The sequence below is a fragment of the Empidonax traillii genome, unplaced genomic scaffold (genome assembly GCF_003031625.1).
Source record: "Empidonax traillii isolate 1590-97213 ecotype Southwest subspecies unplaced genomic scaffold, ASM303162v1 scaffold34:size3740991, whole genome shotgun sequence".
Taxonomy (NCBI): Eukaryota; Metazoa; Chordata; class Aves; order Passeriformes; family Tyrannidae; genus Empidonax; species Empidonax traillii.
This window is the reverse complement of record NW_020955227.1, coordinates 643,009-657,356: the sequence shown is the minus strand read 5'-3', so window position 1 is coordinate 657,356 and position 14,348 is coordinate 643,009. Positions and strand designations below refer to the sequence as shown.

The following is a 14,348-nucleotide window of genomic DNA, read 5'->3' as shown; positions in this document are numbered from 1 at the left end:
TGCCGTTTTCTGGCACCACATTTGGTGCTACATCCAGATCTCGGCAGGTCCTTTCTCAGGTGTACCAGCAAATCTTGGCAGTTCCCTCTGGAAATAATTCAATAGAACGACAGTGAGTGGTTTCTTGTGGCTTAGACTCTTGCTGCAGCCTCTGCCTGCTGCACAGCTCTTCTGATTGATCTTGTTGGCCTTGTACTTGGATGCTGATATTCTCCTGTTGCTCCCCTCCTTGTTAAGCAATCTCTCCAGGGAACTGAGTGCTCATCTGGTCCCTTCCCTGATGATCCATGCCTGGCCCAGACAGGGCTTCGAAAGGATATCAGTGCATCTGACACCAAGCCCCTGGGCAGGTGATCACACTGTTTCACCAAAGCCCTTCCAAGGGTAGCCAGTGGTGTCTTTCATCGCTGAGGCAGGTGGTGAATGTCTCACAAATAAGGTGGTTCTTGGTGGGACAGGTTCCAGGAGAACTAGTGGTATCTCTCTGTTGACAGATAAATGTTGAGCTGTGGAACTATCAGCAAAATTGACTGTGTGTGTTTAAAGAAGAATGAACACCATTAATCTCCTGTAAAACTATACTGTGTTTTTTAAAAGGTTTCACGTTACTGGTGAACATGTATTTCAGTTTAACATCAGATCCAATCACTTCTCTCTTCTGAAAGTACTGCTCAGCTTTTCCAACCTCTGAGTTTCTGAACAATTTGTATAAAATTTCAGGTCAAAAAATCTTCCTGCTTGCGGAGAAAAGCCTTTTCTCTGTTAATCTCCATCCTGGTGCTTTGTTTTGTGTTGGTGACTGCTGCTGTGAAGTGAGCAAGGAGTGAAGGTCTGCAGTAGCCTTGGATCCTTTGCCCCGGTGATTGTGCTCGGGGTAGAGCTCAGTGGTGTGCGAGCAGCTGAAGTGATTCCTTCAAGTGTGTGTGTTTGTTACCTTTCAGAAGTCTGTTTGCCCTGCTCAGCTAAGGCTGGCTGACTTCCAGGTACTCCAGCTCCATTGAAGTCTTGTGAATAAAACACCAGCAGCCCAGCCTCCTGCATACATAGATTTACAAAGAGCGTTGCAGACAATCCTGTTTGTCAGGAGTCTCTCCCTTTGGCCGTGTTTTCAGCTTGGGGGTTTCCAATTGTTACCAGTGCCAGGAACTCAGGGTTTTCACAGGGTTTTTTTTGCAGGACAGGCTCGGTAGATCCCTGCTGTAGCTCCAAGACTTATATGCTTATTAATCTAATGTCTTTAAGACATTAAAATGTCTGAAAATGCCACTGTTTCTCTCTGGATTAGAACATACCCCTTCAAAAGGCAGTTAGACAGGGTCAGTACCCAAGCATCAGATCCAGGGCAGCATGAAGTGGACATGAAGATGTGGGAACAGAGGAGCTCTCTGCCCAGGAAGTGGTTCTGATGCAGTTATTTGTACACTGGGCTCTCTAAGGGAACTGGTCATACTGCAGTATTTTGTGATTCCTCTGACATTCAGTATTTTGCATTCTGGTAGAACCTTGTTATTACAGGAGGCATTGCTAGTCCTGAGAATGGGAAGAGCTAAGCTGTATACTAAAGCTGATAGCAAACTTTCCCCAGAAGAGCTCTATAAAGCCGGAGAGAAACCTTGCAGAAATGTTGGGGATTGATTTATTTTTGATTTCTCTGTAATGGGATATTGCTTTCTTCAGGGTCAGCTCTCGGGCAAGGGAACCCTGAGCACAGGTCAGCGGCTCTGCCGGCGCTGTCAGTTTTCAGTTGTCAGCATTGGCATGTGCCTTGTGGTTCCATGCTCTCCTAATAAGGAGCACGCAGGCGGGCAGGTCAGTTGTAAATGAACTCGATTTTTATCAGAAATGGCTCTGCTCTGCAAGACTAGAAGGCCTTTATGATCCCTGCCTGGATTCCCTGCGTGGCTGTGCGATGGGGAGATAGTCAATAGTCGAGCATCGTGCCAGCCTTGGGAGGCTCTGTGGCCTCTCTGGAGTGCTGGGGGTGACCTGAGTGATTCCACTGGCCAGTACACCCCTGGGTCTGCAGGAGGGATGGGCAGCAGGGTCCTGCCTGGGCTCTGACCCAGCTCAGTGCTGCATGGAAATTGCTTTACCTCTCGATGGACTCGCTTTCCCCTTTGGAGCACACACACAGCACACACACCACAGACAAAGCCGTGTTTAACATTCAGCTTCAAAGCACTGAAGGAGTTCAAAGTTAATCTCATTTATCCAGACAGCAGTTGTGGCTGTCCCAGAAAGTTTGACAAGGGGCTTTATCCCGAGGTGTCCCCAGCTCTTCTGTTCTGAAGTGGTTGTTTATTCCTCCCTCATCCTTTTAATGATATAAGATGTAATCAAGAGGCAGCTGAGACCCGGTTACATAACTGCTGTCAGGGTTTCTCTTTGGCAGCGTGGCCCTGTGTGCTCTTTGCACACTGACTTTCAGGAACTCAGGGATTTTCCGTTAACCAGATAACTCTTGAACCTGGTGTGGTAGGTGGTTTGTTGTTGTTGGGGTGTTTTAAATACCTACTAATATTAATCTGCTTTAAATTTTCTAAACCTCAACCTGGATTTTATTGCTTTTATTGTGAGGTTGGCACAGGATTGACATGGTCTGGATATACCCCAAGCCAGGCTCCCTCTGCAAGGCTCAATATACCTGTAAAAGCAGGTGGCTGTGTTCTTGCCAGCACAGCACCCTCTGCTATTCCCTCTGCTCTGGGCCTCCCCACACTCTGCCTGTTCAAATAGCTCATTGTTCTCAGTCCAACTTCTGCTTTCCTGCCAAGTTTGTGCTAATCAGTGTGTTTTCTCTCCTTTTCTCTTTTATGTCTGTCCTACTAATAAAATACAGTGGAAATGGCTAAGTGAGGGAGGAGCTGTTGTTTTCTTTGGCACATGGTGGCTATCTGAGCAAAGATGGAACCAGACTGAAACCAAAGATCGTTTTCTGCTCAGCAGGAAAAGGTGCCTCAAGACTTCCAGCCAGCCCTGTTGCCTCCATGGACCTTCATGCTGCAGCCCCTGGTGGTTCAGCAGAGATGCTCTGAGGGGTGTCTTGTGTAGCCTGCTGTTTTTCCTGAGCATCCCATGGATGCTGTTACTGAGTGACAGAAGATACCTTTCTTCCTCTGTCCCTGACCACGCTGCCTTAGCACACAGAGCCTATGGATTCTTGCTCCTGGCAGGCCTGATTTAAATCCTGCAATACAAGAACAAACACTGCGTATTGACAGGTTTATTGGTCAGACACTTGTCCCCTGGTTGCAGCTTTTAGATGGGCTTTACTTGGCCAGTTGCAGTTGGCACTCCATTCCCAGCCTGGCTGCATCCAGCATGTTTGCAGCCTGTGCTTTGGTTTGTACATAACGTGTGATGCACTAATCCTCTTACCTGGAGATCATGTTTGATAAGGCATTGCTGGTGGGAGTTGTAGCCTCTGGTCAGACACAGTTTCTTTCAGAAAGAGTGATTTCTGTCTGTGTTAGAGAAATGCTTTCAGCTGGATGAATTTCAGAAAGTGTGAGGGGTGGGAAGGTCAGATATGTATCACATTTTGTTACTCCAACACCGAGTTGAAACCCTAAGATGGGACCTAGCAGATGGTATAATAAAACTGCCAGCAGTTTTAGGCTTGAAGTGGAGGCTTTGCAACAAGAAATCGGGAAATCTAAATTATGTGTGAAAAGGTTAGATTAAGCTCTGAGATTTGAGAAAATTGAGAACAGAATTATGCTTTTAAAAAAAAGGAAAGAAAGGTCAACTGAAAGTAAGCAAAGTGTCTTTTCTGACATAATGTTGATGTGCAGTGTGTGCATTACCCATGTTTCAGCTTTGTGCTGGGCTCCAAGAGCCAAAATATGAAAGTAAAGAGAGTCCCTCATGATGAGTGTTAATCACAGCATGTTGTGCCAGCAAAGATCAGAGTGAAAAAATTAACAAACCACATCCATTGTGAAAAATATACTTGAAGCTGAAAGTGCTGTTCAAGGTGCCAGCAACAGAGAAATGGAATTTTTTTGGTGAAGTGTTTTCAGGAATCATAGCAGAATGGCTGAACCCACAGGCTCAAGGGTCTGAATCTAGTATGTAACTCTCTCTCAAGGCCAAGAATTCTGTTGCCTTCAGGTGATGGTATCAAAGCATTAATTGCTGGTATAAGTCATTAGCTGTGGCTGGTGTGGAACCATAATCTAAACATTACAAACCCGTCTGCCAGTGCTTCAGTGGGAAACCCAGTGATAAGTTCTGTGGTATAAGATACAGTGCTTTTCTGTCATTTATGTTTAGGAATCCTTGTGCTGAGCTGCTTATTGTTAGACTTACTCCTTTAAAGGAAGGACTGTGTTGACCCCTCCCTCTTGTGTTCTCATACTTAAAGAAGCTCACCTCTTTCATTGCCGGAGTGGCAGGAAAATAAGGATGCTGTGAGAAGTGTGCTCCTGCAGTTCTCTTAATTCAGTTTGTGAATCTTAAAGCCCCCAAGCTTCTTGTGACTAAAGAGGAGGGAGTTAAAACCCTGTAACTTGGTGTGTGTGCGTGTGTGTGCTCACTGAATATCTGCAGTTCTAACTGTCGTGTGTGCTTTACTTTTTCCTTCTCTGTGGCTGAACAATCTCTTTGATGGCGTTCTCCTGGTTCTTCTCTCACTAAAAGGCAGATCGGGAGCGGCGCAGAGAAATTTCCTTACTAGATGACATTTCATCGCAATGTCCGATCGTTTGGGGCAAATAACCAAGGGAAAGGATGGGAAAAGCAAGTACTCGACTCTCAGCCTGTTTGATAAGTATAAAGGAAAGTCAATAGAAGCTATCAGAACTACAGGTAAGAAGCGCCCTCAGAAAGCTCCTTTTGATGTCTTCCAAGGGTGTTGTTGCAGAGCTCGTTCAGGTTGTTGGCCCTGTGGGGAGGGTGCCCAGCTGGTCACAGCTGAGGTGCAGAGTGTTTGGGCTGATGTCCAAGCCTGTGTTTCATTAAAACTTCAAGGGAAATGCCCGTGGCACTTTGTGTTGCTCTGATTGTACAGACATGGAGGAAGGGATACAGGACAGCTGGGGACTGTTGGCCTTTTTGTTTAGCCTGTGTCCTTGCTGCAGAGTGGGCAGGTGGCAGGCTTGGGTGAAAACCTTACCAGGACAGGGGCAATTGAGCTGACTGAAGTGCCATAAGCTGGTCAGAACTTGTGTGAGGTGAGAGTCAAGGACTGAAGGCCACTGGGAAAGACCCTGAGTTGGTTTTGCAGTGGAAGTGTGACCAGAAGTAGATAGTGGAGTCAGAAAAATGAACCTTGCCTGGGCTGGCTCTAGATTTGGTGTGGGAATAGAAAACAAAAACCAAAATACCTTCTTAATATATGGGGTCTCTGGTGGGTAGAGCTGGCAGACCTAGACCTGCAGAGTCCTGGTTAGGATACTGGTTGACCTGCTAAGAGGTGGACTTGGGTGGCTGTTTCCCCAAGCTTTGAAAGGGGTGATGCTTCTTCTCCTTGGTGAAATGAAAGAGGAGCATTTGCACAGGTAGCTAGAAGACTCTGTGAGCACTTTTTTTAGGGAGGATTCTTTCTCCCTCCCTCCCTCCCTCCTTCCCTCCCGCTGTGGGAGCTGTTTGCCAGCTGCTACAACAGACGGTCCTGTGGGAAACGACCTGTGTGTTGACATAGCAGCAGCAGCTCTGCTGGGACTGCACCCAGCCACAGTATCCTAATTAAGATTACTTATCTGGCAGGATACAGCCCTCTGACCTGCTGCTGTTCCTTCCTCACTAGTTATTCCTAGACATGGCTTACAGAGTCTTGGGAAAGTTGCTGCTGCCCGGCGCATGCCACCTCCTGCAAATTTGCCTAGCTTGAAGTCTGAGAACAAAGGAAACGACCCCAACATCATTATAGTACCCAAGGACGGTACAGGATGGGCAAACAAGCAGGATCAGCCAGACCAAAAGAGGTAGGTGGAGTGAATCTCTGGTAATTTTGTGTGTTGGACTCTAGAGATCAGTTCTTTGTTGTCCATGCCGGTGTAGAGCCAATGTTTTAGCTTGATCTTTTAGCAGCTGCCGTATTGCCAGAGTTGTTTTGCTGCTTTCCTTCCCCTGTGGTCTCACCTCTGTTGTCTCTGCTCAGTTCCAGTGCGACGGCTGCACAGCTGCAGGAGTCGCTGCCGCAGCAGGGTTTGCAGAAATCTGTCTCCAATTTACAGAAGCCGACACAGTCAATCAGTCAGGAGGTAGGTGCAGCTGGTCTCTGACTGCCACCCTGCTTCCCCTGTCCCCAGGCAGCCTGGGGGTTTTCTTTAATTGCCTGTGTTGCCTTGCACAAGTAAAAACAGCTCCTGTATAATCAATTCTCGTGGAATTGACCCTCTTGAGTCCAAGTTACTGTGCTGTGTTGCACTTAAAGGAGTATAATTCTGTGTATGTTACCCCTGTGTCTTTCAAGTGTGTGCAAAAAGTCTAGTTGCAGCCTAGAAAAAAACCCATTAAAATGTGGGATGGCTGGTTAGCACTTCTAAACTATTTCACTTTATGTCTAATTCAATTGTCAGATAGTGACAACAGACTCAGTGCTTGCTCCCAGACTTGATAGAAGGAGATCTGGTCGTGTGGGAGAAGTAGCCAGTGTCAGGACCTGAAAAATCTACTGACAAGTGAGAAGCTGCCCCAGAGAGTGCAGGGGCCTGTCCCCTCGTGCTGTAGATTTCACGCTTTGAGTTTAAAAAAATTTCCCAGCCCTCGAGGCTCAGAGAAACCAGAACAAGGGTTATGATTTGAAGAGTGATCTGGAGGTCTGAGCAACAGGAGGTGCCAGCCAGAGAGTGAGAAACAGTCGTGAGGCTTTGCTGATCTGTGGGTGTTGGGCTTTCTTTGTTTGCTTTGTTTTGTTTTCAGAGTACAAATTCAGTGCCAGGTGGACCAAAGTCATGGGCACAGCTGAATGGAAAGCCAGCAGGACAAGAAGGTGGTGAGTATGATAACGCAAATGGAGCTGGGTATGTTCCTGCTTCTCCCAGATAGACGGGAGATGGAGTGGACTCCCATTTCTTCCTGCCCTCCCTGTCAGACTGGTGCAGAATGGGACACAGATGTCTTGGTTACAATGCAGAGAGACCTTATGAGTTTTCTTTTCAATCTGTGTGATGTGCTGCCTGGAAGGATGCAGATGCATCTGTTCAGGTCTGCCAGTGCAAGACAGGGCTTGAACAGAATGTGTCTCAGGGCCACATTTGAACCAGAGTGATTCTTGCTCTTGGGATGCAGCAGGGAGTTTTGGGAGGTGAAGGTTTTGAAGAAGGGAAACATTTGTCCCCTCATCAGCGTCTTCTGTCATTCCAGAGCAGTGTGTAATAAAGGTGAGGAAAACTGAGTGAAAGAAGGGAGATTCTGCCTGAGTAACTGTGCTGCTAATGGCTTCTGCTTGACTGAGAATCCTGAAGCAGTTTTAACGTGAACCTGGAGTTTAGTTGTCTTCAGATGCATCCATTTCCACACAGGAGGTGGTTTCCAGCTGCACTGAGTACTCCCATTAAAACCATAGTGGGGATAACAGCTCAGTTCCAGTGTTTTAATGTGAACAGACCTGGAACTGTTCGGTTGTTGAGTGAAATTGCAGAGAGATTTGAAAGAACTGAGACAGCTGCTGATTGCAGAAACAGAAGGGACAAGTTTACCATTAATTAAATGAGGCCCTTAATGAGAGGGTGTTTCTCAAAGGCCAAATGTTAAAGCAGAGACTTGTGTTTGCCTGAGGTTAGTGGCCAGTGCAAAGGCTGTCTTCTTTGCTTAATTGGTACTTTTCCTGTACAGTCATTTTGAAATCTGATCATCTTAACAATGTTATTAAAGATTTTTTGAAAACTCATTCTAGGTCACTCATACCAATATAGAGTTCTCAACCCAAGAAAACAGTTGCATATGTGGCTAAGAGCAGCTTAATTAGAAGGTAATTGAATCACCAAAGCATCAGAAATCTGGCTGAAAGGACTTCTTAGGCCATCCCATGCTCGCACCTCTTCTCTGGCGGCATTGAATAGTTGCTTTTCCTGCTAAGCTAATACAGCAGTTTCTAATATTGTGGACAAAGAGGAAAGTCTCTTGCTTTTTTCTCTTTTCAAGTCTTACAGCTGTAAAATCTTTTTTGGAGGGAGTTTCTTGAAAGACACTTACCTGTGCCATTCTGATTCGGTAAAATAACACATTCAAAATCAGAACTTGAAGCATTTCTCAGCCACTTTGTGGTGTATTTGGGAAATGTTCTTCTTGAGTTTTCTCATGTCTCCAGAACAGTTAAAGGTGTTACATGCAGCAGTGTTTCCCCTGGAAATCTCACATGGAAGGTCTTGTGCAGTGTACAAGTTCCAGAAAGAGGAAATTGCTTAAACCAATCCTTCTTGACTCTTCAGGGCAAGGAAGGAGAAAGATAAATGAGACTCTTTTGTCAGGTCTTCAGTACTCATTGCTGATACTTCTAATGTGATAATTCTGAAATGCCCTTTTTAAAGGGAGCATTAGCCAAGTAACACTAAGAAACAGTTCTCAAAAAAAGCAATTCTTTTAATGTTTAATAGTGCAATAATGCTTGCAATTTCCTTTTATTCAGTTTTATCTTGCCAACAGATTTAGGAGAACTGCTGTGTTTTGTGTTCCAGTCACTGGCAGATCTTTAGAATTGACAGAAAACTGTCATTCTGGGGTGACTGATGACTCAGCAAGACAATTTGCCAGCAACTAGAAATGAACCTGGCCTGATCTGACCACTGATCTGCATCTTGAAAATACTGCAGGAGGGAGGAGAGGGGGATGGCATGTAACATCCACCCTTATCTGTGGTCTTTCACTAATATATTGGCAGAAATCTTAACAATAGACTTCCCTGGCAGAGTGAGATCTGAGCAGAAACAGTCTGAATAGAAATGTCAAATGCTTGATAGCAGGGTATGATCTGTAAATGGTCCTGCAGAATTTATATCTCTGTCTGAATTCTGTACTTTTACAAAAATAATTGCAAGCCGAGGAAGTTGACTCTGACTTCCTTGAATGTGAGAATTCAAATGAAGATCCCAAGCTAAGAGCGTGGGAGTGCTGGCTGAGGACATGTGTTGTCGTGTTGGTGACAGTGTCTGAGAGTGTTTGGGATGTGAGCTGAGGTGCCGGTACAATAGTGATTCGGGTTTAAATATGCCAGAGGCCCAGATTCTCAGGAAACAACATTTCCAGGCCGATCTTGTAAGGGAGTTGAAAGAGTGGAAGGATTTTCTCTGAGTCCCACACTTATTTGTCTGACAGGTTCAAGGGCCTCAAGCCGACTGTTATCCTTCTCTCCCGAGGAATTTCCGACGCTGAAAGCAGCCGGCGAGCAGGACAAGGGTGGCAAAGAAAAGGGCGCCTTAGATCCGTCGTATGGGCCAGGACCAAGCCTCCGCCCCCAGAGTGAGTGAAGGATCGTGTCCTCCTGCCTTATCCCAGCCCATAACCCCGTAGACTGGGTGTTGGGCAGGGGGTGCCAGTTCACAGCAGTATCAGATATTCCATCTTTACATTTCCTTCTTTTCTTTTTATGAGCTTGCATGTGTCAGGCTGCTTAGCAGATGATCACAGGTCAGCATGTGGTGCTGTTGTTTTGTGGTCCAGACAGCCAGGAATGAACTGTCATCTACTATATTGTTTAATAAAAATTGCTGTGTGATGTTGCAAAGCAGGGCCCTCCCCCTGGGCCGGTGGAGCCACAGTGAAATGAGTGCGTGGTGTGATGTGGCTTCTCTTTGAGTGTTTGTGCATCTAATTGGCCTTGATTCTGCAGGGGAAGGACTGTGGAGATGGGGAACAGAGTTAGTAGGAATTTAGGCTTATTGACAAATAAGAACACCACTGGTGCAGCAATTACTTAGTAATAGCTGATGCTGCTTATTTCTTGAAAGAATAAACACAACTGAAGATTTTCCTTTGTCCCTGATATTTTTTCTACAGCCTTAGTGTAATTAGGACTTGACCAGAGCGCTTGACGTTTCGAGACGTTCTGGCAGAGCGACTGTCTGCACTTACAAACATTAACATAATTGTTACCTCCTTTCCAGATGTCACCAGTTGGAGGGAGGGCGGTGGGAGGAACATAACCTCTGCCACATCTCTGACCGCCTCCCCTGCTGAGCTGGGCAGCAAGACCTCCAGCAGCGGGGACGGGGCCCCCTCCTCGGCGAGTGCCAGCGACCCGAAGGAGCCGTCCCTGCGCCCAGCTCAGCCCGTCCGCAAAGGGGCCTCGCAGTTCATGGGAAACGTCTACCAGCCACCTACATACCACGACATGCTGCCTGCTTTTGTGAGTTACCCTTCCTCCACAGCCGTGTCATGTTCTTCATGGCCTTGACTCTTACGTCTATGGGGGCTGAAGTCGACTGAGATGTCTTTTCTGCACTCTTGGTTGCTCATGGATCCTTCTCTTGACTTGTTTTTAGTTTCCCCGGTTGTGCATTTGCCCTTTCATCCTAGAGCAGTGTGGCACAGCCTTGCTCAGCCCAAGGAGAAGTTGCCCCTTTCCCTCTAGAGCTGGGAAGGGAACCATTAGCACGTGGCGTGTTGGGCAGCCAGACATGAAATGTTCAGTTTCCCTTTGTGCAGGTGCAGCCACCCTGCGCCTGTTGTAACCTAATCTGGGTGAACCTTCCCATGGCAAGGAATAAACCCAGACTGTTTTGCTTTGCCTCATTCCAGATGTGTCCACAGCAGCCATCCGAGACCCCTGCAACGCTGGACCGAGGGTCCTTCCCCGTTCCTCAGCTTCGCCTTGAGCCCCGGGTACCTTTCAGACAATTCCAGATGAATGACCAGGATGGGTAAGACTACCATCACTGTCCAATTTGAGAGGCAGATTCAGAGTGTGACATGAGCCTTAAACTAGGCAAGAATTTATCCAAGGATGCAGTTGTGTGTGTGAAGCTGCAGGCAGCCACGGGGGAAACCAAAGCAGCAGTGCTTTGCTCTAGCTACTGCAGCAGCTGAAATGCTGCAAGGCTGTAACCACGGTGTGTCTGAAGAAAAGTGTGTGATCCTAGACTGGAGGGGTAGCAGCTCTGATCTGTAAGCCTTAGAAAGTGGATACCAGCTAGAGAAGGGAAAGAAGCTTTGCTGCTCAGGGAGAAACTTAGATACGTTGTATTATATATGTGTGGTTGAAAAGGACTGACTCATTGTTATAAAGTTAGCGCTGCGTTCTTTTCTTTACTGTTTGCTGTTTCTAACCATTTCTCTGTGTTCTCCTGTAGAAAAGAGAACAGGCTCAGCCTGTCCCGCCCAACACGTCCGGTTCGGCAGCAAATAGAGCGAGTGCCCCGGCCCACCATTATCAATGCAGAGAACCTGAAGGGGCTGGATGAACTGGACAATGATGCAGATGATGGATGGGCAGGTAAAGTGCTTCCATTCTCAAGCTTCAGGCAACATCAAGTAGCCAGGGTACTCCTGTGGCTCTGTTTTGCTGGGGAAGCAAAGAGTTGTCTGTGTAGTTGTGAAATTGCTGCTGGTGTAAATGATGACACAATGGATCCTTCTGATCCTTCCATCACAATGTGCTCAAGGAATCGGATCTGAAGACTCCTAAAAATCTGAAAACACCAAACAGCAGGAGGTTTACCATCATGGCTGCTGGGAGGAAGAATTAATCCTGCCTTTTCAGTCATGGGATTCAGTATCAAACTGTACACAGTCTGGCTTGATGTTTGTCTCCTCATTTGCAGCCCCTGTTCCCAGACTGTTTGCTGCTCCTCCTCTGGGATCAGCTCAGCTGTTCAGCAGTGTGTGTCCACGCTGCTCACATAATTTCTTGCCTGATCTGGTTGAAGATGTCCCTGATCATTCAGGGGGGTTGGGCTAGATGACATTAAAGGTCCCTTCCAACCCTTTCTATGATTCCCAGTACCGATGGAGGACATTTGGCTTTGTGAGTAGTTTATGCCAAGCCTGTGTGTTCTGGAGTTTAGTGCCAAAGAGGGCATAAGTTTTATGAGGAAAAGGGACCTGTTTCTTTCCTCTCACATTTCCCTTCTCCATTCCTGCCTTCGTAGGCATTCATGATGAAGTGGATTACTCTGAGAAACTAAAGTTTAGTGAAGATGAAGAAGAGGAAGAAACTCTTAAAGATGGACGACAGAAGTGGTAAGAAGTGGCTGTATTTGCACCTACAGTTGTTTCAGTAAAAATGAGCAGTACCAGGATCTTTAAAAACTTGTTCTAAATGTGGAGTCTTGAACCCTCTAATTTGTTGCTGTGACTCTGTTGATTCTACTGGCCATTGTTTGAGTGGGCTTCAAAGATATGTGTAGATCTTAAAGTTGAATTCCAGTTTTGCAGGCATTTTCCTCATCCCCTGCCCATATCTCACCTTTATCCTGATGTACAATAGCAGAGTTGATCCTTAGGCACCTTAGGAGAAGCACATCTCTCGTTCTGGTGTTTTTTTCAATCTTTCTGTTGCGTTCAGTTGCCTTTTACCACTTGATAAGGCTGTAAGTGCTTTCTGAGGCAAGCAGCAAATGCAATAGCGAAGCTGTTTCTGTGGCAGGAACAGCTGGGATCCCAGAAGGCAGCGACAGTTGTCCCTGAGCTCTGCAGACAGTGCAGATGCCAAGCACACCTTGGAGGAAGGAAAGAATTGGAGCGAATCAGTTGGCTTGTCCCGGCCAGTCCGGAAGGTGCAGGAATCGCAGCAGCCTCCAAGGAAGCTGAATGGCTGGAGTTCTGCATCGGAATACCAGGTAGGCTGAACTCGTGAGGGTGGGACACATCGCTGTCCTTAAGAGACCAGTTTGTTATTTTACTGGAAATGGGATGCTGATGAATTTCTCAGTTCTTGGTTTATATCCGGCTGGAGAGAAATCCATCTGCATAGCACTTGCGCTAGGGAAAAGAAATTGAAGCTGATCCAGGGCGGTGGTGTTGTCAGTGAGAAAATGAAGCTACTGAACCAGACAGCAATAACTCCCCCCAGTAAAACGGGGATTTGTGCCTGAGGGTAGAGATGGGGGAGGCAAGAAGGGATTTCCTCAACAATGGGATTCAAGGCTCAAGATAGGTTTGGTCTTGCTTATCGAGGAATACTTTTTGTTTGGCAGAAGCCCGCTCTGGGAAGTGTTCTCAGACAACAGTCCGTCGAGGATAAAGAAGAAAAGGTGCCCCTGAGGCAGAAGTTCGTGCACTCTGAGATCTCTGAGGCTGTGGAGAGAGCCAGGAGGCGGCGGGAGGAGGAGGAGCGGCGAGCCAGGGAGGAGCGGCTGGCAGCCTGCGCTGCAAAGCTGAAACAACTTGATCAGAAATGCAAACTGGCTCAGAAGAACGGGGAGACCCAGAAACACACAGAGAACGAAGACGTGCGACCCCCAAACACAGAGAAAAACACTGTGCAAGAGAATGGCCATGCTTTCCGTAAAGGTACAGAAACGGTGCTTGACTCACTTTGTAAAAACTGCTTTTTTTGTTGTTGTGCTGATCCTCTTACCTGGAGTGGGGGAGTTCCTGGGAGGGAGCAGAGGGCCCTTCAGCTGCCCTCGAGAGGTCAGCTGCTTCATGTGTTCTGCAGAGTGTTTTGCGTTGGTGACGAAGGTTCATTAAATAGAAAAAGCTATTACAACGAATGCAAACTTCTTTATCTGTGCTCAGTCAGCTGTGCTAGCAGAGGCCTTGTTGGAAGGGGCCTATTGAGCTTCTCAAGATTGGATGATAATATTAAGTGCTCGTGGACACAGATCAGAAAATCAGTCAGCAGTAGGTGCTAGTGGGTTTAAGGACTAACAGGGGAAATGGACTTTTTCCCCAGTGCTTAAATAGAAGGCTGATAGCAGAGGAGGATCTGGGAATTCGTCACTAAAACAAGATGGACAAAGCCCTCTAGAGCTGTCAAGGCAAATGACGTGCCATATGTGATTGAAATAAAACTCAGCCATGTCATGCAGTCAGGACATGCCCACACCTGTGTATGTAGTGATGTGGTGTGCTCTCACAGACCCTGTCATGAGCAGGCCTCTTCAAGGTTTATTTTCTTCTCTGCAGCAACCCCTGAGTTTCACACACAGGATGTGTCTGTTGGCTACCTGGAAGAGGAGACTCCTGCCCCAGCAGCAGCAGCCCAGAGCAGCAGTGAGGAAGAGCTCAGAGAAGCTCCCTCCCCAGCACAAGAATTCAACAAATACCAGAAGTCTCTTCCCCCGCGATTCCAGAGGCAGCAGCAGCAACAGCAGCAGGTAATAGGTGTGACACTCACACCCCTCTTCCTGTGGACCTCCACCAAACCTTTGCCTTTGCTCAGTTCTCAACACTGTCAGTCTTAGTGCGGGTGATAAATGGGGTTTTACCCTGGCCTTTTTCAATATTTCTGATCATGGTTG

At 46.9% G+C, this 14,348-nt stretch overlaps 1 protein-coding gene across 8 annotated transcripts in view; it reads left to right on the top strand.

Moving 5' to 3' along the window:
• PRRC2B (proline rich coiled-coil 2B) overlaps nt 1-14,348 on the top strand; it is a 43,528-nt gene that overhangs the window by 8,994 nt on the left and 20,186 nt on the right. For 5 of the 8 annotated variants that reach the window (XM_027911653.1, XM_027911650.1, XM_027911652.1 and 2 more), the window contains exons 2-13: nt 4,642-4,809; nt 5,750-5,927; nt 6,104-6,206; nt 6,868-6,940; nt 9,262-9,405; nt 10,050-10,291; nt 10,684-10,805; nt 11,235-11,377; nt 12,033-12,123; nt 12,530-12,722; nt 13,080-13,395; nt 14,014-14,204. In XM_027911653.1, coding sequence (XP_027767454.1) covers nt 4,695-4,809; nt 5,750-5,927; nt 6,104-6,206; nt 6,868-6,940; nt 9,262-9,405; nt 10,050-10,291; nt 10,684-10,805; nt 11,235-11,377; nt 12,033-12,123; nt 12,530-12,722; nt 13,080-13,395; nt 14,014-14,204 — 1,911 coding nt within the window. In that variant the 5' untranslated portion in view covers nt 4,642-4,694. The remainder of the gene's footprint in view (nt 1-4,641; nt 4,810-5,749; nt 5,928-6,103; nt 6,207-6,867; nt 6,941-9,261; nt 9,406-10,049; nt 10,292-10,683; nt 10,806-11,234; nt 11,378-12,032; nt 12,124-12,529; nt 12,723-13,079; nt 13,396-14,013; nt 14,205-14,348) is intronic. The other 3 variants (XM_027911648.1, XM_027911649.1, XM_027911651.1) reach the window with 2 other exon arrangements.